Below are 26,631 nucleotides of genomic sequence, written 5' to 3' on the forward strand. Positions count from 1 at the left end.
GCAGCTTGAGCCGTGTGGGGCGTCCTCGCCCCCCTCCCCTCCCCGCGGCGGAGAGTGGGCAGGGTCTGCCCGCCGTGATGGTTCGAACTAGCCAATGGCGCGCGGCCATCCGCCCGCCGCGGCCAATGAGCCGGGGAGGAGGTGGTGCCAGCGGGGTAGGCTGCACCGCCCCCCCCCCCCCCCCTTCGCTCGCATCCTCTCGGCGGTGCGAACGCGACCATTTTGCGGGGGGGATCGGCGAGCGGCGGCGACCGCGGCGGCGGAGGAGCGGTGACCGGGGGCGGCGGGGGGGGGGGGGCCGCGCGGCCCACGCAGCCCACGCAGCCCACGCTAGAGGTAGCGGGCGTCTCCCGCGGCGTGGGGCGCGGGCCGGCGGCGGGCAGCGCCTGAGGGGGAAGAGGCGGCTCCGGAGGCGCGGCCTGAGGCGCTGGGCCCAGGGCTCCCGCTCGCTCCGGGGAGGGGACGGGCGACGCCGAGCCCGCACCAGGCCACCGTTTGTTTTTTGATTTTATTTTTGGGGGGGTGGGGGTTGTTTTATTTTTCTCCCCCGTTGTTGTTGTTGGGGTTTTTGGGGGGTTTTTTGGGTTTTTTTCCCTCCTTCCCCTCAGCGCTGGGCGACGTCCCCCGCGCCGGGCCCGAACCGCCGGGGAAAATGTCCAGGCCTGTCAGGTGAGTCCTTGGCGGAGCGCGGAGGCCCCGCTCCCGCCTCTCCTCCCACCCGCGGCGCCAGCGCTGCCTCCCTCCCTCTCACCCTCCCTCCCTCTCCGCTCCCTCCTCCTCCTCCTCCTCCTCCTCCTCCTCCCGGGCCCGGCCCCCGGCGGCGGCGGGCCGACGGTGTAGGCCCTCCCGCAAAGGCCTCACCGTAGGCCGTTGCCCTGGGGGGGGGGAGGAAGAACGGGGCAGCCCGAGGCGAGGAAGGCCGGGCCTCGGTCGAGCCGCGGAGGACGGTGCACGTTGGCTGGAGGGCAGGCGTGCGGCCGGGCTCCCGCGGGGCGAGGGGCGGCTGCGTGGCCGTGGGGAGGAGAACGTGGGGGGCAGGGAGACCGCGCGGATGCAGCACGGGCCGTTTGCTCCTGTATTTCCTACCTTCCCCCCACCCCCTTCTTTTTTTTTTCTTGCAACTTTTTATAAATATTATTATTATTTGCAACGCGCCTGGTTGCTGGCCTGGCGTAAGGTGATGTGCATCGCCCCGGGCTTTACTGGGGGGGGGGGGGGTAGGGGGAGGCGGCAGCGCGTTATGGGGGGGGTGCAAAGGAGGAGGCCTTGAGGGAGGCTGCGTACGGCCTCCCGCATTTTGTAACGGGGAAAGTGAATCTTTGCCATCCACCGTGACCCACTTCGCGCAGAACGGGCGGGCGAGAGGCGGTGTTCGCCAGCAGGCCTCTGTCGCAGCCCCCTGCACCCCCTTCCAGGCGTGGGGGGGGGGGCCGAGCAGACCACGCTGGTTGGGGGAGGGGACACGCATGCAATCCGCCGTGACCAGCGAGGGTCTGGAGGAGAGGGGCTGTGCATACAAGTTAAACCACGTTTAGGGGAGGAGTTCGAAGGAGCCGCCCCCTCTGGTGGGAACAGCATTGAACACACGCCCTTTTCCTCTCGCCTGGTAGCTAACTGCTCTCCCCGGGTCGGTTTCCTACTGGTGTTTCCCCCCTTCCTCCCCCCAACCCCCGGGGGGACTGATTTTAGGTTGTGGGGAGGAGGAAACCGTGGGCCATTTAGCTAAACGGGCTGTATTCTCCCCAGCAGTAATCATGAGGTGGGTCGTGGTGTTTGTGTCTTTAGTTAGACAGCGTTGGACCTGGAGTTGCAGGGGGATCTTAACCACGTTGTTGAATCGTGATAACTTTGAAAATCTATGGCGTGGAGAGCTTGCCACGTATCTGGAAGTTTATTGAGGGGGGAGGAGTGTATTCTTTTCTACTTTTCTCTGGAAAGTACTCAGAGAGTGAACTTGCAATTTAAATTGTCTTTATAGAAAAGGTAAGAGGTTTCTTAAGGTATTCTTCGAACGCTCTGACCTTTTTCCATTCTCAAGATACTTTAAGTAACTGGTTGTACTTTTATTCCCAGTAAGCCTGATCTAGGCTGTGGATCCTAGGTATTCTGGATCTTTTGGAATAATAAATATGAAATTAATTGTGGCTGTAAAACTTACATACATACATTTATAGGTGATAACCTTTGTTTTTAAGTAATATCTCTAATATGTGAGAGTTTAAAAAGTAAACGGAAACTAGGACTACTTTGCTAAGTAGGAAAGTTTGGCACAGGGATGAGTGAAACAGTTGTTTTTCGTAGCTTTTTTTTTTAACCAATAGTGTATTCCTGCATGCAAAGGTAAGGGTAAATAAAGCTCAAAGTTCCGGTCCTAGGGAATTGTCTCGGGTCCAAAAGGTGGATTAATAGGACTGGGTATACCCTGCTCTGAAGCATCAGGCTTTGGCCTTTTGCAAGGCAGAATGTTGGACTAGATGCACTAGTGGTCTGATCTCGAATGACAGTGCCTGTGTTCTGAAATACAGTGACTTTGCTGCTCAGGGTGACACTTCGGTGTATGTTCTGCTGGTGATTTACTTGCCAGCACTGGAGTCTTGCTACAGGTAAGGAAAGTATTGTATCTTTAAAAGTATAGCTATAGCTTCTAAGGTTTCTGGTATTAAGTAACTTTGTAAGCAACCATTTCTAAAAAAATAATTAAAAAAAAAAAATCTGTACGATCCTGCAGTGTTGTGAAAGATCTGACTTGTCTTACCCTCAGTTGACAGGCACTGGTCTACAGGAAAATTAAGTGCCAAAGTCCAGCAGGCTGTGAGTAGCAGAAAACCTTTTGGGACCTGTCAGGATAGCATTCCGCTATCTAGCTGTATTGAGCAGCCCTTTCAGGGGAAAAAAATATAAATATTCAGTGGCAAGTACATTATGTTGCTCTACTAGGTAGTAACTGGAGAACTCTCCTAATAGATTTAAATTCAAAACTTTAAAATTGTATAAATTTTTTTTTCTGGATATCTTAGCTAATTGTTGGCAATATGGAAGTCTGGTGAAAGGTTCCTCATCAGAATAAGATTTAGTGTTGGAAAAGTTTTCCTCTGTTCAGCGGTCTTTGAATTGAGTTATGTCTGCTAGTTTGTAGTGAATATATATATGCACAGCTAAAACAATGAACTTAATAAAATCCAACGTATATCCCCAGTTTCTACTCCACTTGTTGGTAGCAGACTGCCTTAAGACTGAGTCTGGTTGTTGAAGTCAGTTTTTTATAATTGTTAAGAAGTAGTAATAAAGTCCTGGTATTTACAGGCTTCATGTGCCTGGCACTTAAAGCCAAGTACTTTCTACACAGTTAAACTTCTGGGTGGATAACAATGGTATCTGCACTATTGTTAGAAAATGGCAAGAAGTAAAAAGTGAAGGAACCTACAGTTATTGAACCTCTGCATCTTGTGGCTAACTCTTCTGTAGCACTGCAAAAAGAGCATTTGGAGCTGACGGCTACGTTATTATATCCCTGTCCTTGAATACAAATGAAATAAAACATTCTGAGTCACTGTTTTTATATAGAGCATCAATTAATGTGTTTTAAGTAAGAATTTTGACTTTAAATTTGATGGAGCTTGCTTCTGCTTTTCCTTGCTGGTCACTTTCACTTGCTGGTACTCCTCTCCTGCAGGCATTGCAAAATGAAACAGTGTGGGCAAGTATGGAAATCACAGGGGTTTTTCGTTTGTTCATTTTAAGATTAAAGCCAGTTATGAATTGCTCTATCTCAGTGCTTCAAGGCTTTAGGTACTTAATTTTTCTTTATTAGTAACTCTTGAATCCCAGTCTTGCATTGGCACTACAGTGGAAGGGTGGTCCTTCGAGATTTTACTTGAAGGAAAAAATAGATTTATCTATTAAATGTAACTTGTCTTGTTGCCAGTGTTGTACCTGGACAATGTAAAGTATAAATATTGTGATTCTGGAAAACTTCCATGGGGCAGCAGAAAAGCAACACTTCCTTGGGGACTGGCATTTAACTTGAGTAATAATGTGTGGTAGTGTCCAGAGATAAGCTATAGACACTTTCCAGATAAGTAAAAAGATACGATCCTTGCTCTGAAAACTTTCAGTCTAAAGGGAAACAGAGAGCAAGGTAGAGACACAATAAAAATCAAAATACCAGGAACAACACAGGTTGCAGAATTGATTTGTGTGTGTGTGTGTGTGTGTTTTGGGGTTTGTTTGGTTTTGCTTGTGTTTTGTTTTGTTTTTTTTTTTTCCCCTGGCTCTGCATCAGAGCATTTCTATATTATATTTTAAATTCTTCTCAATTGTAGTTAGGTTCAAATGGAGGATGGGCACAAGACTGCTAAAACTGTTGCTGCATAAATCATTTAATTGTTTTATGGAGTTTCAAGTCATGTGTATCCCTAAAAATTCTGCAGATACCATGAGCAGTGCCTAGTCTTACAGACGTTTGGAGTTACACCAAGTCCAGACCCAAACAATGACCTCTGTAATTGGGAACCTCTAGTCGGTGAGTCTTGTCTGAGTACAGTTGTGCCAATTTTTGAATAGACTAACACCATAGTGACGTGTTTTAGGTACATAACTGTCACTAGGCTTCAATGTTTCAACTTCTGATGCATAATTGTAAGTGAATGTTCATTTAAGGCCTAAATCTAGCACTGCGTAGTTGTTTAGCACAACTTTGAAAATACCTATAAGAAACATTTCTTATCTATCTTTTTGCTTATCTATGTATAAAAAAGGCACCAGAGGGGTGCTTTTAATGGAACTATTTATTGATAATATGTTGACCTCAGTGAGACACCTTTACCAACTGGAATGAGAACCAGAAAGTGAAACTGACCGCTCTGTGCCAGACCTGCAACAGGCCTTTACAGTGAAGGAAGTTCCGTAACTTTTTTCCACAAATGCTTAGTTTGATAGTTATATTGGTTAAATGCTGTAGTTTAAAAAAAACAAACAAACAAAAAACCAAACAAAAAAACCCCTCAGTTACCATTTAACCTGTCATGCGTTTTACTTGCCGTATTGTATAAGAGGATGGGTTTTTACTTCTGCTGATAATCATTTAACCTAAATGTTCCTCTTCAGTGCATGATGAGATCAGTTACTAGCTTTTTGAAGATTCCTTCTAGCACTGCTTTTCAGGAGTATATGTATTTTTTTTTAAACTTAGACTATCTGTGGATTTTAATGCCTGTGGAAATATCTGGGGATCTAAGTATTCCCTTTTAAAAAAAACAGAAGCTTTCTAACTGGTCATTAGGTTGCATTCTGATGTGTTGACTTACAAAGACTGAGGATTTAGGGACCTCACTAGCTGAAGATAGGGTATTACCATACAGTTCTTATTCAGTTGTATAGGCATTTAGTGATCCTTTTAAATGTTAGTATTGCTTTTCATCATTTCAAAATTTCAGTTTGGTAGGCATTGAGTATAGGTTGTACGAATTACTGTGCATTTCTGAGTTCTTACTAGATTACTTGACTATTACTTTGCTAAGTAGGTGCTTCCGACATAACGTGTTGATAAGTTACTCTATTCCAAAAATACTGGACTGACAGCTGTTACTAAAAACTTGTGCTATTGGGACCTCTCTCTACACCTTTCCTCCCCCAGTTCCTTCTCACATGCACACTTCAATTGTTAAGCTGAATTAGTAAGTAAGTTATCTTAAAATTTCAGTGCATATTTTAAACCAGATTGAACAATATCCATCCCAGATGTCTACTAGACTGTCTTTTTATGCTCAGTCTAACTGAATTTAACAAATTGTTTATTTTTATGTCTGGTTGCTTGCCTTAACATCTTCTAGATGGTTGCTGGTGGCAAAGAGATACTCTTCATTGACAAAACCAGCAATTTTTTTTTTTTTTCAGGCTTTTAACTCCAGGTAGCTTATCTACTGTGTTTTTATCACCTTGGTGTAATAAAAGGTGCAGTCTCTCTTTGCATACTTGTAATTATTAAGCATTGCACATCAGTGCTGTTGACAGTTCTAAAGAAAAAACAGAAGTTGATCTAAATGGGGTGAATGATGAGTATAGAGTGAGGAGAATGGCAGATGCAAGAGCAGTTTGTTTGATGTTTCTGCCCTTGTGAGCTTCTCTGGTTCTGTTGGGAAGACTTGCAAGTTTCTATCTTCAGTAATACCAGTGTAAATATACCTTCTTTCCTCCACCTTTCTCCTTGCCCTGCAAAATAAGATACAGCAAACCAAACAGCCTTCTCTTTTGTTTTCTTCTTCCATAGTGATTTTTTTTTTTTTTTGATATAAGTATCACTACTCCTGTTCACCAGGTAGTGAGAGCCCAGCAGGATTTACTTTCTAGCTGAGAAGGTAGGGTACAGTGCTTAGAAAGAGGAAGGTTGTTTTCCATAGGGACAATGTTTTTCATTAATGTTTTATCTGACTGTGTTACATTTTCAGTACCTGATTTAATATGGGTCTCTGACTGAAGAAGATGAAGCTGTGTATGACCACTTTACTACAAGGCGGCAATATTGCAATTTCGATCTTGTTTGTTAGATAAGTGATGTCAGAAACCATTGTTTTACAAAACTGCTAGAACAGAACATGTGGCAATTCTACTTTTCCCCCCTCCTCCCCGTTTAGACTTTTAGAGGAAAAAACCTAATACCTGATACTTGTACCACATCAAACATCTTATTTAGTAACTTTATTGTCCTTCATATACTTACAAGAATAAAATCAGTGTTTTCACATGTGAGATGGGTCAGGAGGCAATCTTCAGGAAGACTACCTGTTGCAACAAGAATTTGAGTCCCTGCATGGTACACTATAACAAGGCGTGCCAATAGTTGTATTTCTAAATTGGTATTTTACCATATTCGGACTGTGAGTGAGTGAGCAGCACTCTGTAGCGCATCACTGTTGTACTTTGTTCCACTCATGCATACTCTGAAGCTTGGATGGGATCCAGCCTGTAGAAATCTAATGACTGGTCTTGCCTTCCTTTTGTTTTCTTGTTGGGGTTTTTTTTTGTTGTTGAGGGGTTGGGGGGTTTTGGGGGAGTTTTTTTTAAGAGGCTTGGTGTAGGGTTGAAATAAAATAATTATGCTCCTTTGTCTTTTGAAGGCTGCTGCTGTAAGCCATGAATATAGGGGTACTTGTACAGGAGGGTGACTTGTAATTGATTTCAAATGGATCAACAGCCAGAACACAACAGTGACTTTTGGGGTATCTTTCAACTAAACAGCCTTATTAGCGGTGCACGATGTTAATCGCAAAGTGCAGTTCAGTTAATGGGAACTGAATGTGAAATTCAGCAGTCATGCTCTGCAGTGCATTGTGGTTCATCTGCTGGATGGAGCTTGTGTTGGCTTCTCTTTGCAGCAGTCCTCGAGTCTGTGATGCTGGGTAGGTCACTTAATCTATCGCCTGCCTGACTTTTCTAGTTGTAGCGGTGAGCTCATGTGATGATTACTGCAAAATCAAGTTCATCATTGGCTTTGGGTCAAAGGGATTGTAAAAAGTGTGTGGAGGGCTGCCTGAATCTCTAGTGCCTTTTTCAGCTGTGCCTCATCCTCCCATTGCATGTCAGCCATAAGAGGTAGATGTTTGGAGTCTGACTGAGGCATTATCAGCTAGAACTCAAATATAATTCAATTACGTAGCTGTCTTGGTTCCCTTGAGTAGCTGTATTACAGGGCAGTTATGTCTTGTCAATAAAGTAGTTGGGACAGGTGCTGAGAAAATAGCCAACAGTTACTTAGATTTTGGTTTTTAGGTTTTGGTAAATCAGAGAAACTCATCTAATTTTGTTGGCAAGTGAGGCATTGGTTTCAGTAATAGCTGCTTGTGTAGTTAACTAATTTTGTCTAGAATTGGCCATTGCATTTGCACTGTTAATGATACCTCATTGCCTGTGCTACTTTCAGTTAGGTTAGAGAGCAGAGAAGGTGCTGATGAGGTAAATAAAGTATGGATCCATGCTCATTCGCTGTCCAAAAATATAGGTTGGGTGAAATGTGTATGTTCTTTCATTGTTGTGCCTAGTGATACAGTTAAGCATTGTAACAGCTCTCTTACATCTTGTTAGAGCATCAAAGTAACTAATTGAGAAAGCTCCTAGAAGCCCCTGGAGAAAACTTAAAATGCTTTAGAAATAGGGATCACATAGGAAAGCAAACATCTTGAAAGGAAGGTATGAGGTCAAGCATGATTATATTGAGCTGTGAGAAACAGAAATTCAAAAAAGAACAGTTAGGAAATGTTTATCTATTTCATGATAGTATTTGTGTACTTGTTTTATACCTGGAATCCTAGTCTTAAATATCACAGCTTTGAGACAGGGTGTGGGGGAGCTCTGGCTTAAAGTTCAGGCTGATGCGTTCTTTAAATGCAACTTTAATCTTGAGGTGCAGACATTGCTTTCAAATAGTGCTTTCACTAGTATCATGTTATATATTGATAGATACGTAGTTTTAATAATGAAAGAACCATGTAGCATAGGTTAAGACGGCTCTTCCTCACTGCAGTCAGGAGCCATCAGAGTGTGCTACTTGCCAAAAAGCACTTTCAAATTCTGAGAATATAATCCAGTCTATTATAATAGCTCCTTAGGAAAATGCTAGAATACACTGTGTGTTCATTTCTGACTTGAAAGGTGTAGGTGGCTTATTTATGAGAGTGTTCTTGGGATGTTTTTGGGCTACAAATCTTGCACTGGAAGCAAGGATATGGCACTTTCTTGTTACTTGAAGAAAGCTTTTGTATCTCTGAGATTATGAATTGCTAATTTTTTTTTCACCCCCTGCTTTTTAACAGGAACAGGAAGGTCGTCGATTACTCCCAGTTTCAGGAATCAGATGATGCTGGTAAATTACTTTTTTCTTAACAGTATAATATTCTTGGGCTAGAGCAGTTTATTGCTTTGCATATTAATTCTTTTGCTTCTAGTCACATCTTTAACTTAAATGCTAAGGAGTTTCTGCTCTTCACAGTCTCTGAACTGTTAATAAGTATTTGAAAATATAATGATTCTCATATGTTTTGTATTAAACAAACAATGGTGATAGAAATCTTATTATTTAATGCTTGTATTGTTGTAGTGCCTTGAGGCTGTTGGCAGCAACTGTCTTCTTCCTTGGTCTATGTTATGGTCTGTGGCAGAATCTCCCTGATGCCACTTTTTTCTACAGTAAAATATGTTTTCAATTTATTTTAGTGGACTAGCGTTAATCCTGTAATGTCAGGCATTTTTGTGAATTGCATCTAAAAAAAAAAAATCTTTAGGTTCTGTGTGAATTAACGAAATATTTCTGGAAGCCATATGGAATATATATATTGTGTTCTTAAACAGACATACTGCTACTGTTTGCACTGATAATTAATGGAAACAAATATGCGTAGTTCTTAATTGCAGTCCTGTTACTTGTATTGTATAAGGTATTGTGTAATAGTTGTAAAAAGTTACACTGTAAACTACTATATAATGACATACTTTCCCCCATCATAGGACAGTAAATAAAATGCTGTTAAAAGCGTGTAGAAGTATGTATGGATGTTAATTTTTAACAGGTTTACATAAAAACTCTGTTTCTGACTAGCTGTAAAATGAGATGCTGTGTCCTCCTGTGAGGCTTTTCATATGTTTCCTAGTAGTCCTGTGTCAGACTTGATTGTATGCGGCATTTTTATTGTGCTGTTGGCAGAAGAAAAGGTAAATCACTAGTTTAAGACAGGACTTTGCTTCTGTAAAGTTTTGTTTGAAGCTTTGTGACTTTTTTTTTTTTTTTGAAGGGCTTCTTTTTGATGTGCATGAAATGGTCAGTTTAAGTTATAGCTGAGGAAGTCAGTTTGCTGGGAACTAGGAGTTTGATTCAAAACCATTTTGTACTGTCCCGTCCAGATGAAGATTATGGAAGAGATTCAGGTCCCCCATCCAAGAAAATCCGTTCGTCTCCCCGGGAGGCTAAAAATAAGAGGCGATCTGGGAAGAATTCTCAGGAGGACAGGTAAAAGAAGCACTTCATCTGTGTGCTGGTTTTGCTGGGATAGAGTTAATTTTCTTCATAGTAGCTGGTATGGGGCTAAGTTTTGGATTTGTGCTGAAAACAGTGTTGATAATACAGGGATGGTTTTTGTTACTGCTGAGCAGTGCATATACAGAGACAATGCCTTTTCTGCTTCTCACACCAGCCCACCAGTGAGGAGGCTGGGGGTGTGCAAGAAGTTGGGAAGGGACACAGCTGGGACAGCTGACCCCAACTGACCAAAGGGATATTCCAGACCATATGACGTCATGCTCAGCATATAAAGCTGGGGGAAGAAGGAAGGGGGGGATGTTCAGGGTGATGGTATTTGTCTTCCTAAGTAACTGTTACACGTGATGGAGCCCTGCTTTCCTGGAGATGGCTGAACACTGATGCTGATGGGGAGTGGTGAATGAATTCCTCGTTTTGCTTTGCTTGCGTGCACGGCTTTTGCTTTACCTATTAAACTGTCTTTATCTCAGCCCATGAGTTTTTTCACTTTTACTCTTCCGATTCTCTCCCCCATCACACCGGGGGCGAGTGAGTAAGCAGCTGTGTGGTGCTTAGTTGCTAGCTGGGGTTAAACCACACCAATCTGTTAGGAACATTGTCTCCAAACCTTGTCCTGTATGTGGGGAGCAGTATCTTCTAAGAAGAGTGATTTTAAGTAGAATTCAAGGCCTGCAGTGTAAGATACAGAGCTTTCAATCACAAAGCTTGCATAACCAGCTTGGACATTGAGGTGGTTCTTTCTTACCCGAGTAGACAGAGAAATCATGTGTAAAGTACTTGTCACTAGTACTTCATCATTAAAATAGCTTTCCAAAGCTAGAGAGTTGGAATGGGAAGGAATATGATCCAAGTTAGAAAAATTGGCAACTAGTACAATTACCCAGGTAAGTTAATGGCAAGATGCATTTAGTTTTCCATGTTTTTTTGGTATGCTCAGAGCATTCCTGTGGTTAAAGATTAAATGGGATGGTACAATGGCAGTTAGGAGGAGGGGCCATTTGTTAGTTATATCGTTCTTTGTTTGTCATTTCCAGTTTTGTCTAATTCATAAACAAAGTAACTTGGTTTAATAACTGAGTTGCTGCAGCAGTGTGAAAGGACTCAGTTCTAAGGGATGCCTTAATGAATAATGAAAGTCTTTCCTGTAGAGTGAAGGTATCTTCCTTTTTTACAATAACTATGGTCAGTAAATGATTGCCTTAAGACCTATTAGGTCAAATGACTGCTTTCATGACAGGCATCAACTTCAGGCATGGAGGTTCTGCCAGCTGGTTCTTACTCTATAAGCCCAAGGTGTCTCTTTGTTCTGTTGCACTGTTTGCTGGAATATAGGTAACTTACCAGTAGGTGTGCTTAAGAGGCTTCCACATCATGCTCCTGTTTTATAAGTTGAAAGGTGAATGTAGACATGGGAACATTTGCATGGTCCACCTGCTATTGTGAACTGAGGGGGCGAGACTATTTTCAGCCCGGCAAATGCCTCTAACACCTGAAATCAAATATTTAATGGGTGTAACATATAAAGAAATTGGGCTAGGCAGCTCCCAAAGCAACTAAATAGTTGACCTTGATGTCCCATTAGCTTTGGGGATTTTTCAGTATGTAAGAGCATTTCCACATGTGTCACAAACATTGCAGAAGGCTTGCATGTAAACCAAACGCACGTATTTAAGTGATTGGAATCCAGTTGTCTGTACAAGACTGAAAACATACAGGCCTGAGGGGCTGCAATGTGACAAGTTATCTATACTATTAGAGTTCTTGAAAAATGTTGTGTGTCAGCGCCAACTGCCAAATTTGATAGTAGCGATGGTTTGATCTATTGTATTTCTTGATCTTGGTAAACTCTGCAGTGCAGCCATTCCTGAAGCATGCTGTATATCAGTGGCCCTTGACAGAGTATTCACCATTACTCTTTAAAACACTTGTTTACTTTCCGATTGGAGTGCGTGTTCTTACATGCTGGAAGGAAAACTCTCTCTGGACAGTGGTGATGGCTAATGATGGGGGTTTGGATAAGAGCAGAACATTAGTACTGGCTTGATAGGGATACCTTCTGATGAGGATTGAAACCACTAGTAGGGAGCAGTGAAACTATCAGAGATCAGATCGTTTGAGAGATTGTAGACCAAATGTGTGCTAGTTAAGTGCTATACAGCAATGTACACAGAATGAAGGAGTCCAAAGAAGAAAATCACATAAAGACAAGTGATGACTATAAATATATTCAGAAAAAAACTTTGTTCCATTTATAGACTCAGACATGCATTAGCATATAAAACTTCAAAATTCTAACTGTAAAATGGAAGACAACTGGATTATTGGTAGGTTTCAGAGTGAAGTGTGTGGTTCATCTCAACCTATTTCCTGGTTGGTTCACTTGAGTCTGTAGGTTTGTATGTGATTCAGAATTTATCTTTCCAACCATGATAACTACATATGCAGCTCTGTAATCCTGAAGTATAACTTGGTAATGTCCAGGAAAAGTGCATATTCCCAGCCTAGAGATCTGTTTGCTCTCTGAAAATTGGTATTTTCCATACCGCAGTGACTGAAATCAAAGTAAAACAGCAGTCAAACCCTGTTTTTCTTTTATTTTCAGTGAGGATTCAGAAGAAAAAGATGTGAAGACTAAGAAAGACGATTCACACTCGGCAGGTAACTAACTACATTGTACTGATAGTGTATCTTCAAAATAAAGACCAGTTTGTAAGAGTTACAGGAATAGGATTTGACATAGGAAAGAAATTGTTCTGACTAGAGAAGCATGCACTTTTCTTAATACACTTATCTTAAGCTGGATGCTGCCTCTACTGTTGTTACTTCCGGCCCTGGTTTGGGATAACATTTTTTTGTTTAATATGATGCTGCTATAAAGTTTATCTTCACAGATAGATAATGTGTGTTAATCTCTTCCCTGTAGTTTCTGTCCATATTTCAGAATGATACAAGAAATTTCATGTTTGTACCTTTTCCTTCCAGATGAAGATTTTGGCAGCGAAGATGATGACTTAGGAGCAGATGATGGCAAAGCTGACAGTGACTATGAGAGCTCACAAAAAAGCAAAAAAGGAAAAAAGGCTAAACCAGAAAAGAATAAGAGAGCAGCCTCCAAATCCAGGAAAAGGCCTGCAGGTAAGAAAAAAAGAAAAAAGTGTTGCTAGTCTTTGCAGTGAAAGATACTGCACAGGATCATTGTTGGGTGATTACAGAAACACACTTATTAAGTTGAATGTGGCTATGTTCCCCTCAGGGCTCAGTTATTCAGTAAGCATTTTGATTAACTTTCTCGTGAATGACTTGACCTTTGTCTTGCCCACGTGCTACCTCAAGACAGTTAGGTGGTCTGTGTTCTGTATCTTCATTATAACTTGGTGACTTTTACTGCAGAGGACAGCGAGGACGAGAAAGAAGACCACAAAAATGTGCGTCAGCAGCGACAGGCAGCATCCAAAGCAGCTTCTAAACAACGAGAGATGCTTATGGATGATGTGGGTAGTGAGGAGGAAGAACAAGAGGATGATGAGGCACAGTTCCAGGAGAGTGAGTAAATGGGATTGTAAGAAGTTAAAATCAATGTGCCATGGGTATAGTACCAGACATGAGTCTATGGGTCTGGCGAGACAGCAAAAGGAACATGGTTTGCTTTTTGACTGTGATAGTGAAGACATAAGTTTGCCTTCTCGGTAACTTATTACTGTGTATCTGTCCAGCAGACCAAGCTTACGTTTTTCACATCTAGAATTTTTGTTTGAAGTTTGCAGCAAAGATTTATGTCTTTATAAGCAGTCCTAAAGGATTAACGTAAAGTTCTTAAAGCTTTTTGCTGCTGCTTTGTATCCCATTGGTATTGAGGCATTGATGCTACTTTCAGATGAAGTACTTTATCCTTGATTGATCAAACTAGGACAGTTTGTTTCATAAGAAGAGATGGGTTAAGCTGCTGATGAACTGCAGCAAGTTCCTGAAATACTGAGTGCAAACATGATTTCAGAATGAAATATGAGTACCACTGAAAAGATCATGTAACTTCTCTTTGTCAAGAGATTCTCTTTATTTTGAGATGGGTTACTTATTAAGGAGACGGAGCGTATTTTGACGACCTCAAAACACTTGCCTGTTTCATCATACTAGTGCTTTATCCCTACCAGTGTAAAATCTTCTGCTACATCAAATTTCTTTAGCACAGCAGATAGGTGGAAGCTTATAAGGTCGCAGAGTCCTACTTTCCAGTCTCAACAGTTTTAACTGGCAGATCTCTCAACTGTATCTTCTGCTTTCTTTCCTTTGTTCCAAAACCTTAAATTTCTTTGTGCTTTCAGCAGATTCAGGAAGCGATGAAGACTTCCTCATGGAAGATGATGATGATAGTGACTATGGCAGTTCAAAAAAGAAAAATAAAAAGGTCTCCAAGAAATCCAAGCCAGAGAGGAAAGAAAAGAAAATGCCGAAGCCCAGGCTAAAGGCTACAGGTGAGTCTGTGCAAAGAAAGTTTGCTTTAGAGGCTAGTATTTTCTTTTTCGACTATAAAAGACTCAGTAGAAATCTTGGGGTCGGTAGGCATTCACATATAATGTTGAAGGGCTAATTCATGTGAGGTACCATGATTTAAAGCAGGGCTATGAAATAATAAAGTCGCTTTAATTCTTACTTTAAGAGATTGAGTTAATATCTATGTCTTGTTGGCAAAAACTGCATAGATTGCAAAACATTCCCTATTGAGATGCTGCATTTCCTATGTATCATAGCCAAGTGATAAAATTTGTGGCTTTGTTTGGCACTCATGGACTTTGTGATGTTTTCAGGGTGGAGGAAGGTGGAGAAATCTGAACCAAAGGAAAACTTGATGTATTTCTGCAGGAAGTCTAAAGTCATGATAGTAACATATGTACTGGTTTGACAAGAGGCTAGCTCTGTTAGTTTATGATGTCATATCCAGTAATTAATCAGGACTTGCAATTAAATAGTTTTTAAATCTTGTTAGCTAACTTTTCAGTTTAGCTTTACTAATATGGAGTGCAAAAAACACCATGTGTGTGGTATGGTCAAAGTGAAATGAAACCTGCTACCAAAGTGTCTTGTAAATCCTGTTTGTATAAAGCCATATGACTTTCTTGTCTTTGTTGCTGATCATAACCTTTATAAGCTCTTTCTTTTTTCAGTGACCCCCAGTCCAGTGAAAGGCAAAGGGAAGGCAGGCCGCCCCACAGCTTCCAAGGCAACAAAAGAAAAGACCCCATCCCCCAAAGAAGAGGATGAAGAGCCTGAAAGTCCCCCAGAAAAGAAAAAATCAGCCAGTCCTCCACCAGAGAAGTCAGGGGATGAGGGATCTGAAGATGAAGCACCCTCTGGTGAAGATTAAATGGCAGTTGAGGAAATCTTTGTTTAAAAAAAAAAAAAGAAAAAAAAAGAAAAAGGAAAAGAAAACATACTTAGGGGTAGAACACGGTTTTGGCTGTGGCTTGACTCATGGGCTTTGAATGCTGTCTTTACTTTCAGCTGTTTAATACAGTGTATCCTTTTTTTAATAAGGAAACCCTTATACAGTAATATTTTGAAGTCGATGTTCTCTGTTGGCCATTCCGTTCTCCCTCCCCCACCAAATCTGAAAGCCATTTGAGACAAATTAACAGACCATTTAAATATATATTTTTTTCAAGGGATACTGCAGTTGTGAAGCAATAAGGTTTGAGACTGATACGTGGAAACCATACTTACAAATCGTTAAGTAGAATAGATTTTTCCAGTGCTGGTAAGAGTTCTTTAAAACTATTATTCTGTATTTGAATATGTGGAAAAAATGAACCTATGCTTTAACAGACTTTTGTTGATACAAGTTCACTCTCAGAAAAAAATGTAGTTGATACGAATTCCAATTGAGGAAGAGGAAACATGGGGGGGAAACCTGTGTTTCTTGGATTCAGGCACGTTTTTTGTGGAAAGCAATCAAGAGACTTGTAGATGGTCCACTGTCTTTTATTTAGAAAAGACCCTCCAATTAGGATGCGAGATCTTTTGTCTTTGCTGGATAGAACACTATTCTGCTTTAGGCAAATTGCAGTTCATTCTATACAAATTTAGATATACAACCTAGAAGCTTCTCTCATCCATTAACTCTATTTTATTTCTTCCAAGGTTGGCTATAGATGGGCAGAATAGGGCAGAGAAATTGAAAACAATTTTTAAAACTCTGGTTTCCATTTGGTATTGTGGAAAATGTCTTTAAAGTTTTTCCAAGGAAAAAAATTAATGGGTAGTGTAAACCTAAATTCTTTAGCTTTTGGGGCGAGGGATGTCCTTTTATAAATGTGAAGCAAAGGATTCCTGTAATGCTCTGGTCAGTCTCGGATCCCATGAGTCACGCTTAAGTGTTTCTCTTCTCTCCCTACATCTGTCCTTGGAAAGGCTATGTAGTCATACCTCTCAGCCTCTCCAGCTACAGTGTTGGACAGCAGACTTCCATTGATAGTGAACATCACCACGATACCACTTCCATTTCTTCATCCTTCCACCCTACAGTGCGGGAGGCTTTGCTCCTACATCGACATGTCTGCTTCTAACTGTTGGTCGTCATTCTGCTCCCTAAGCCTAAGAAGTGCTGAATAGGGAACGGTATTAAAGGATGAAGCTGGGAGGAAGTGGAGTTTGGAAGCAGTGTAGCAGGGTTGTCGTTTTATAATAAAAGCAGAATGTCCCTCTAAATGCAAGACACTTGAGATGTGTGTGGTGGCATTTTAATGTGTTTTTATCAAAGCAGCCATATCCTTTTTTAAACTTCAATTAAAGTACACAAGCCTTGTTTTTCAAACCCTAATACAGAGGTTGCTGCCATGTTTGTTGGTGGAAATACTGAAAACTGGACCTGCCATTTTTCTTTCTTTTTTTTTTTCTTAAACTCTTTGTGCTTTCTGTATGTTGCTCGCAGTCATCTTATAGCTGACAAGCTTTGCATCTTTTTTTTTTTTTGTCACAGAACTACACATTTTGTAACCAGCCTCTTGAAGGTAACATAAGGCAGCTAATTAGTTGGATTTCTGGTGCACATGCTACCAGATTTTTAATCCTGTTTGGATTTTAGAGAGCTTTTAGATGTGATACACTAATATGACCAGGAAGGACACTTGGCTGAATGGCATAGGGAGCCTGAAGATGCTGAGCACAGTGTGGAGCCTAAAATGTGGAACGGAATATTAATATAACAGCCAAGTGATTGTCGTGTGTGATTCATAGCCATGGATTTTACTGAGGCTGATAAATTACTTTACCTTGGCTTATAAAAATTTAAGTTCTCTAACATTCTTTACTATAATGAAACTACTGTTGCCGTTACAATAAAGATGATCGGTGTTTCCATTGTAAATCTTTTTTTTTTTTTTTAAGTGGTTTAATTATACAGAACAGCTTAAGGCTGGAGTGAAGTATCAGTCTTGAAAAATAAGCAATGTAATCCCTTCTCCTCTCCCACACCTCTTCCTACCTTCCAGATTTCTGGGAGAGCAGAGTCTCTTGCATTCCCTCCACGCCTAGTCCAGTGTTTCTTGGGTAATATGGGAATATAAATGGCCAAGTTTTAAAAAACATTTGGATTAAATTTGGGGTTAGCATACACTTTTGTGAATGTCTGGTCCACACAGTTGTTCCCCTTCAGTCCAGACTGTGTTTCAAGTTACTCTTGTCTATTGGGTTCTTGGGGTTTTTTTGGTATTAAAATGTACAAGGATTACTTAAACGTAGAATACCTCTGGCTGATCTGGTCAAACAGCTGTTTCTTTACCCGCTAGACCAGATTTTTTTTTCTGAAGAGTCTGTTTTGTAAGTTCCACTTAAAATATATTTTTGGGGTTTTTTTCTAACACAGTTAACTAAAGGCTGTTTCTGTTGTTCTCAGTTCAGGTTTTGGACTGGATTATTTTATGCCTGGCAATTTTGGCCCTTTATCTTACCAAACTGTTCTGCTTTCTCATATGTTCATCTCTCATGGCTGTTAGAGGCTGCATGATGCTTATCTTTGAGTTTGTCACAACCCAAACACTATGTAAATCCTGTACTACTTCTGGGATTTTGTAACTTTTTCTATATCTTACTGTTTTGCTGATTTGTGCAAACACTAAGCCCTAACAGTCTTTTGGTTACTCTGTTAGAAATACAGCAGTTTACATTTTTACAGGTAGAAGAAAATTGTGAAGGTTAATACTTTTTTTTTTTAATTATTTAGTACACAACATTTTTCAGTAGCGGCAGACTTAACATTTTTAAATGTCCTTTTTAATTAATTTGTATTAAGCATTCTGATTTCTTGAAGGAAAGCTGTAAAAATGCCTTTCTTTAGGAGCATGAATAGTTCTTCATGGAGCAGAAAGTTTCATTCACAGAAGAAGGCTTTGAAAAGATTGTCTTCTGTTACACAGCTGTAGTTTTGGAGCCTTTGCAGAGAGGTAAATGGATTTATTCCAAAATTCAGTTAATCTAGTGCCCTGCCCTGGTCTTACTCTTAAAACGGTAGTTCATAACTAACTTCCATTATATATCCTTTCATACATTCTATTTCTGAATCCACACCATCACATTGAGTTTCGCAGTTACATGCGAATAGTACTGCCTTTAACTGGCCACAAGGCTTGATCAGTAAAAATTTGCAATTTCAGTTGCAATTTCATACTAAAAATTATTTGCTTCAGTTTCTGTTTGATGAGCCTGAGAATGCCAAACATGCCAAGCTAAATGGGTTTCAGAATGGATTGTGGGTGAGAGCAAGATTTAGAAATGGGGCAGCCAAGAAGCTTTTAATTTTGTTGTTTTCATCAAAGCAGAAAAGTGTGTGGGGAGAGAAGCAGCACACCTTGGGTGACTTCTGCTAGGGGAACCTCACCAATGCCAGGTAACTGTTCTGAGCGTGCTCAGCTCCTGTGCCACCACATGGCTGCATCTGCAGGTGATGGACTACCAGGGCAGTGGCAGAAGATGTGCTTGAATTCCTCTTTTTCTTTTTTTTTTTTTTTTTTTTTTCCCCCTCCCCTCTGCTGGTGATGGTCACAAAGGTACAATAGACACTGAGGCACCCAGGTTAAGGAGGGAGGGAAGTAAACTGTAACATGCTGGAAGCTTTTGAGCTGTAGAAACTGGTGCTTTGCTTTATGTAATTTGTTTGTGAAGTGTTTATTTTTATAACAGATCATATTGTTGAACACATGGTTCTTAAAAACTACAAACTGATCCATGAGTTTAATGTTTGAGAAGTGGACGTTCATCTGTTGGGGGAGGCAGGATATGAAAATGTAAGCAGATGGATATTTAAAGGGACACTGTCACAAAATAGTTGCTGGCATATAGGATATGTTAGTTTGGGGGGGGGGGGTCACATCTATATGTGGAAATTATATATTCTATATGTATATGATCAAGTAGAAAATTTTCCCTGAACTCTGAATATTTTCCTATGGTTTTGGGAGGTTTAAATACAAGTTCTGGTAATGAAACTAGGAAGCAAAACTAACTATCCTGTTCTTCCTGTCCAAGATGACTTTTTTTTTTAAAGTACTATGTGGAGTGTGAGAGCTCTGAAAGATGACAGTGTCCTTTCGAGACCTCCCCAAATCAAGTGTATCCTCGTTTTAGACTTCCCACTTCAGTAGATGACTGGCATTTGAATGTCTTTTCATTGAACTCTTTATATTAAAAACAAAACACAAATATTTCAAAGTCTAGTCAAGTTCTCACCATGTGCTGACTCTGTGTATCAAACCACTATTGGAAACGACTCTCTAGACTGCCTGCCCCCTTCAGCCGCGGTGAATCGAGTGGGTCCATCAGTCTGAGCATGCTCAGTGTGACTGCAAAACACCATTGTGCATATGCTTTGTATATTGGGGCAAGGGTTTTTTATATATATATTTTGGGAGGGGTAGTGGGTGGGATGGAGAAATACTCAATCAGCTTAAGCCAGAATAATGTGTGTAAAAGCCCCTGAAGTATTTTGTGTGTGAGTGCGCGGGTGTGAGTGCGCGCATGGGAGTGTCTGACATCTTATTCCCTTTGTGTTCTGAAGTGAGTTTTACTTTTTTTTTCTGCAGAAGCAATTGTTACAAAAAATTGTATATAAGAGCTACATAATTTTTGTTTAACCATGAACATCGTGTCACAGCAAACCCTGAGTAATCACTTTGAAGGTAGAGGAGGAGACTCCAGGTAGGGCCTTGGGCCTTTGGCTATCAGCAAGGCATCATTATATGGTATGCAACGAATATTTGTCTTGAGTATTTGCAATCCCCTGTTGAGCTTTTCTAAAAATCAGGCTCTTTGCAGTTCCCCTCTCTGCCCCCTTTAATTTCTTTTTAATCTCAAGAGCAGACAGAAAAGGGGGCAGCTGCAAACAGTGTCCAGTGCTGCTGGCCGGTGATCGGTGTGCGTGTGCAGATGTGGTTGTCATCACTGGGCCCGATAGGGTTGGCTATGCTTGCAATACCTTGACAATACTGAGATCTACCGCATGGTACTAGGAGTTAAGTCTGAATGTAACATTAATGCTTTATTTAAAATAAAAACAACACTTTTTTTTAAGGGGTTGAAGTGAACATGACTGTTGACCATGTTCGTGAATTTATAGATGCAACATTCATTGGTAGAATTGTGTGATGGTCTTTTGTGCTACTTAATTTTACATATTCCAGTCTCTGTATGTACCTGCAAAGAAAGAAAAAAAAAATAACAAAACCCTGCTTTGCTTTTATTGAAAGGGTTCCCAGGACTGCATACCTGCTCCTGAGCTCTGTTTTAAGTATGTGTATCCTTCGCTTGTATTTTGTATTAAAAAAAACCACAAGGAAAAAGAACCCTTTATTGTTCAGCATGTTGGAATTGTGTCCCCTCTTTTATTTTTCTCCTTTTTGGAATATATTAAGCAACTCATTCTTCTGTATCTTTTATTTTCTTTTGTAAACTTTTTGGTTTTGTTTAAAAATGGCTTTATAAAAGGGCTTTTATAACCCATAAACATGACTTGTGTAATTTTTCTGCTATTCTCAAAGGTATTATTCTTCTGCGGTTGTTTTTTGGTTTGTGAGTGTTGGCGAGATGTAAAAACGTGTTCATTTTTCATGATGTCTGGTAGTTTTGGGATTAATTCCGTTGCAGAGCTCGTCCTTTTTCTGAGCAAGGTAAGTCAGGTTTTGGCCAGAACAGTTTGGCAAGTATGACCTTCCCATTGCTACCTGTGAGTGGAGGGGAAGATTTAAAGAATGGAAGTCATATTGGCTGTAAAGAGCACAATCCTTGGTTTCACAGGCTTTTCCGTGACAGAGCTGTGAGTTGAGGTTTTCAGGTTCAAAACCAAAGCGATGATGAGATGAAGTCATTTACATGTCACGCCTTTTTGCTATCCCTCAGCAGTCGCTAGCCTTTCTCTTTTGCCATGTATGTCCCAGCAATGACAGTAAATACACAGCCTGTTCTTTGCGGGTGTCGTACAAAAGAGGACCGCTGTGTTCATTGGGAATGTGCCCTAAATCATTTCAACTGCAGCTGATGTGACCCGGGCGCGGGTCCCTTTCCTGGCGCGCTGTCCCATGCGCCGGAGGTTATGGCGCACAGCGAGTTGGTGCTTTTAAGAAATCCGTCGTAGCAGATTTCGTCTGATTTCTTGCGGAATCTTGGTTCCCATGCTGGACGAACGGCAAGCCGGGCGGCAGCCCTACAACCCCTCGCTCCTTTCTCCGTTCCTCGCCGTCTCCTCCCGCGGGCCCGCCCCTGGTTCCGCGCTGCGCCAGCAGGGGGCGCGCCGCTCCCTCCGCCGGCCCGGTGGGGGTGCGGCGGCCACGCCCCGGCCACGCCCCGGCCCGGGGGTGAGGCGGAGAGCGCCCCCCCCCCCGGCGTTAAAGGCTGCGCTGAACGGGTGTCGGCCGGGGGTGTGTGTTGTCGTCACCGGCGCGATGAGTCGCGGATCTCGTAGTTACGTTTGTGTTTTGCTCCGGCGTGCACGACCCTGTGGTTGAAAAACTGACGTTTGGGTTCTGCAGGACGGACAGCTGGAAGTGGTTTGCTTCCAATGGGGTTTAGGATGAAGCTGCTTTTGGGATCCTAAGGGACCTAGTTTTCTGAAGGGTTCCACGTGGCAAAACACACTCGTGACTTTATTGAGCGAGCAATTTTGGTATGTCTTGTACTTGCCCCAGTTCAGCAACACGCTCGACCGTAATGAAACGGTGGTCTCCGAGACGTTTGGTGCTTGATAGAATTGGGCAGGAGACCGGGTTGCCATTGTCCCCAGTTGCAGCATAGGCTGATAATGTATTTGTTTTCAGAGGTTGTTTGGGGTACTTTGTGAAATGCCATCTCTGTTGCCCCACACAAAATCCCGTACGCTTATTGACAGCTGTAAGCTGGTGCCTGGCTGCAGGTTCTGCTTCTCTACCTGTTCTATTTTATTCCATAGTGTGGTAAAACGAGATTATATAACATAGGTGTGTTTGGTGTTGGATACTGGTGTTGACAGTGATGCTCCAGGTTTCTGGAACGGAGTGGTTTAATAATGCAGCTTATGGCATTCCTTTCTTCTTCTTAAACGTACCAGCCAATTAACCTTGACAGGTATTTCTACCTCACTGCTATGGCATCTGCAGTTATATGCTGCAGTCTTGACATGGATTCTTTATCTGGAGCAGCTGTAGGGTTACCTTCAGGTACTGCTATGCTACTTCAGTTTTAGGATTAATTAGCAATTAGCAGGTGTGGCACTTCTTTTGTCCCCAGAGGTAAACACTACTTACTCTAAGACGTGGTGCAATATTAAGGATCTGTGAACTCTTGAAAAAGAGTTACTCTTCTTCCCCACTTCCACTAGTCTTTGACTATCCTATTAGTATATGCAGCCTTTGTCTGCTTTTCTCCTCAGTATTGCTCTTTTGAACCCAGTGTATTTACTGAGTGCTCGGTCCTGTATGCAGTTGCTCTGTCAGCATAAGTTTAAAAAGTTCATATTGGCTTTGTAGTAGTATTTACAGGGAATTAATACCAGAAACAAATTATTTGTTTTCACATGTAATGGATGCACATCTGAGAAGTGGACACACAGTGAGCGCTACCAAACCAGGGGGATAAGATTCCTTTTGCGAAGAATACTAGCTGTCAAGTTTTAATCTAACAGAATTTTGCCTCAGGAATATCCTGTTTGTGTTTCTTTTGGTAGTATTTGGTTATAGGATGAAAATAAAGTCAAAAGGTGGAATTTGAGATTAGATCTGTTTTCTGCCATATGCCTTGTTTTTACCCCATAGGTGGCCTTGAAAGAACAAGTAAATGGGACGAAGTTGATGTAAAGAGCTGCTGTTCTGTTCTTGCCCATCTTGCGTGTTGAAGGAAACCTGGAAAATTTGTGGAAATGGAGAGATTTCCCAGCAAATTCCCTGTACTTTAAAAGAGTATTTTTAGGTGTACTTTTTGATGTAGCAAACCACAAGGTGAATGGTTTGAGGTTTTTTTACTTCTTTCACTGGTATTTGAGGTCTCTGTACCATATAATATGATAAATCAAGTATGGAAAGATATCACTAATAACCTAAATTCCTGTGGAGCTGGTACAAAGTCTAATCTGGGGGTGCAGGGTAAGGAGAATGTAGAGCTCTGAAAGGTGTCTGTTCATTGTGCATTGATTGAAAAGCCCCAGATGTCTGTAACGTGTGATGTGTTAGACTTGAATTTGATCTGGGAGTGCTGCTTGTTTGTTCATAACCACATCCTGGGCTAACACATATCTCCAGCTTTAGAGTTTTATGTAGACCAGGAAATGGTTTTGTGTGTTTTGGGTTTTTTTTTTCCTCTTTCCATAGATATAGGTCAAGTTCAAGAGCTGTTATCCCACTGTGGGCAAGCATCGGAATGCAGTCTCCCCCCATGAATAAAAAAGACCAGTGAGGGATAGCTCCTTTTTAAAGTCAGTGCTGAATTAAAGTCTCTAGGACAAATTCAGCCCTTAGCCTTAAACCATGACTGCAGTTTGGTCTCCTGCGTGGGCATGTTTTTTGATGGGCAACAAATGAAAACAATCTTTCACAAAGTCAAAGCCATTTCCTATTCTCTCTTCAATAATATTTCATTTACCCTTCAAAATTATAAGTTTTGTTTTACATTCAAGGGTTTGCTTTATATTTGCTTGCAAATTCTGTAGTTTGAAGAGAGACTGGTATTTTGAATAATCTCTTGTCTTTCAGGTTGAATAACATTTATGTTTTGAGTAGATAAGATAGCAGTTCCAGCAGCAATAAATTTCCTGTTGTCACATTCTCTTTTTTCCTTAAGCATTTCTAACTAAGTAGTTGGCCTTGTTAGGAGGTCTTGGTTAGCATTATCAATTAGTGGCTTTCCCTAACAGTGGAGTCTGTTGGCTTTGTTCATTACAAACATTTTTGATTAACAACTGGAGTGTTTTATGTCTGAGAACTTCTGTCCTAATTTTCTTGTGAGATGCAGTTAGTATTGATTTTTTAAAAAAATATCTCTTTCTGCTTGGATATTCTTTTTTCTTTTTTTTTTTCCTAAATGGTCTTCTGACTGTTTTATAAAGAGGATATTATTGTATTCTCTCCTAATGCACACTCTGTGTTTCTGCTTCACTTCCTGAGAAATGAATGAAGGGAAGGAATAGTTTGAGTATAATCCTACTTATTATATGGAGCCATCATTTCTTTTTCCCTAAACTCGCTTTTTTTAATTTTACTTTATTGCTGATTATGATACTGCATTTGAAACAGTCCTTTCTGTTCCCAGAAACAGTTCAGTACATTAGTTTTAAACTTAATAGGTGATACATTTCTCAAAGGCAAACTAGGTCTTGTATTGGAAGTGACTCAAGTTCTTTCAGTCTCATTCACATTAAACTGGTTTTGCACCTTTAAATGCGTAATACCACTTAAGTGACTTTTTAAACATTTTTCCTATTTCCTTCTTTTGTTGAGCAGGGGTGCCAAAAGGAAAAAGAAAATACCCTTGGGTGTAAGTCCTTGTTCTCTCTCTTGCATCTTCTCCCCATACCACCAAGAGCTTTTAAGTGTAAGAGACCAAGTTGCAGAGTTTAACAACTTGTGTTACCTCTTATATTTCACTTTCCCAAGTTAGTCAAGTGCAAACATAAATATTCTTAACATGAATAGATCACTTTGAAAAAGCAAGTTGTTATATGAGTGCTAAATATTGCTATCTTGGCTCAGCTCTAAGGTGAGCTTGTTGGATATTTGTTTCTTTCCAGAAATACATCTTCGGTCTGCTTTAAATTCATGGATTCTGCCTTCCACTGCCCAGGTCTTTGCTGGACGGCTGTACTGAGTGTAGGTGAGGACAGAAACTATCAAGTCTCTCTCCTTTAAGATGGGCCCAAGCCATGTTACAGCTTGGACCCTAAGACAGTTTGGGGAGGAGAAACCAGCTCCCTTGACCCCTGGCAAATCTGACTGGCTGAAGGATAGCTCTGCCTCTTAGTATTCTTCCCCAGGTACAACTTTATGTAGATGGCCCTGAAGCAGTACTCCATATGGCTGGAAAGAGAGCAACTGAGACCAATGTGCCTGACGAGTGCAGCGTGGGAAGTAGGCTGTAGGGAATTACTCTCTTTGCACGTTCAGCCGTTTTAGTTCAAAACCAACAAGGAAGAGACCAGTTCTCTGATCTGATGGTAGAACACTGTACTAATTAAAATAAACAAAAATTCCCAAGACTTTAAATGCTTAAAGGCGTTGCTGACACCAAAACAAATAACTAAGCTTTAAACATAAACCTGGTCTATCTGGCAGCATTGGCAGAATAGCTGTTGGCATAACATACTTTTAAAAAAGCCTTTTCCTCACTGATACTGCAATATTTTTCAAAACTTACTTTGATCTCCAGGCTTTTCTCTGAAGTATGTGGACCTACAACAAGGAAGGGGTGAGAAATGCCATCTCTAGGCACGTGTTGCGTCTGCTCTAAGGGGCTATGCTTGCATAGCAGGTTAAAAACTTGTCAGTGTAGACAAAGTTTGTCCTGGTGTGTAGTGAGCCTTGATAATAAATTGGACTCAACATGCTGCTAGTTACAGCACATTCCTTATTGGAATATACCTGAAGTTACCATGACCAAAAAAAAAAAAAAAAAAAAAAAAAAGCCAGTTGAGACAAATTATTTGTATTCTTGGGAATCTTTTCCATCTAACTGAGGAACAGACTTGATGTCGGCTCCCTGTAGCCCTGCCCTTTTGCTACAGCTGAGAGAGAGGGAAGCTGCTCTCTTTAACTGGGGGTCATGTGGTGGAACAGTTGAGAAATGCTGTATAGAAGTCAGGAAAAGGAGAAAGAACCTCAAGGAGACTTGTCCTCATGAGGCTGACTCGGATGCTGTCTGAATCATGTGCACCTCTCAGCATGTGTCTTGTCTGTACACAGCTGGAGCACTTGAAGATGTTCCTTCTGAATTTTACTGAGAAGTGGCCATGGCCTATCAGCTGGTGACTTTTGAGCTGTCCTGCTGTAGAGGAGGCATGGTAACGAGCGGTCCTGTGTTAATTCTGGTGGCAAGGCTTTCTGACCTTTTCTAGCTCTCATGTTTAGCCTTCTGCAAGAGAAAAATTTCCCTATAAAAATGAA

At 41.3% G+C, this 26,631-nt stretch overlaps 1 protein-coding gene across 2 annotated transcripts; it reads left to right on the forward strand.

Moving 5' to 3' along the window:
• The first annotated feature begins 299 nt into the window (after positions 1-299).
• On the forward strand, positions 300-17,387 carry NUCKS1 (nuclear casein kinase and cyclin dependent kinase substrate 1). 2 transcript variants are annotated; one of them, XM_069771291.1, is made up of 8 exons: positions 300-669; positions 8,808-8,857; positions 9,892-9,997; positions 12,630-12,685; positions 13,010-13,162; positions 13,418-13,570; positions 14,350-14,499; positions 15,190-17,387. In XM_069771291.1, exons 1-8 carry the CDS (start codon positions 653-655, stop codon positions 15,387-15,389), a joined length of 885 nt encoding a protein of 294 aa, XP_069627392.1. In that variant the 5' UTR covers positions 300-652; the 3' UTR covers positions 15,390-17,387. The 2 variants fall into 2 exon arrangements, with proteins under 2 accessions (XP_069627392.1, XP_069627393.1); XM_069771292.1 differs by having other exon boundaries at positions 307-669; positions 14,353-14,499.
• Positions 17,388-26,631: the final 9,244 nt, after the last annotated feature.

This window comes from Haliaeetus albicilla, chromosome 26 (assembly GCF_947461875.1).
Source record: "Haliaeetus albicilla chromosome 26, bHalAlb1.1, whole genome shotgun sequence".
NCBI lineage: Eukaryota > Metazoa > Chordata > Aves > Accipitriformes > Accipitridae > Haliaeetus > Haliaeetus albicilla.

Excerpts from the sequence above, each read along its gene's own strand:
- NUCKS1 (XM_069771291.1), top strand. Across the intron at positions 12,686-13,009 it reads AGACGATTCACACTCGGCAG|ATGAAGATTTTGGCAGCGAA; the intron begins GTAACTAACTAC and ends TTTTCCTTCCAG. Across the intron at positions 13,571-14,349 it reads TGAGGCACAGTTCCAGGAGA|CAGATTCAGGAAGCGATGAA; the intron begins GTGAGTAAATGG and ends TTGTGCTTTCAG.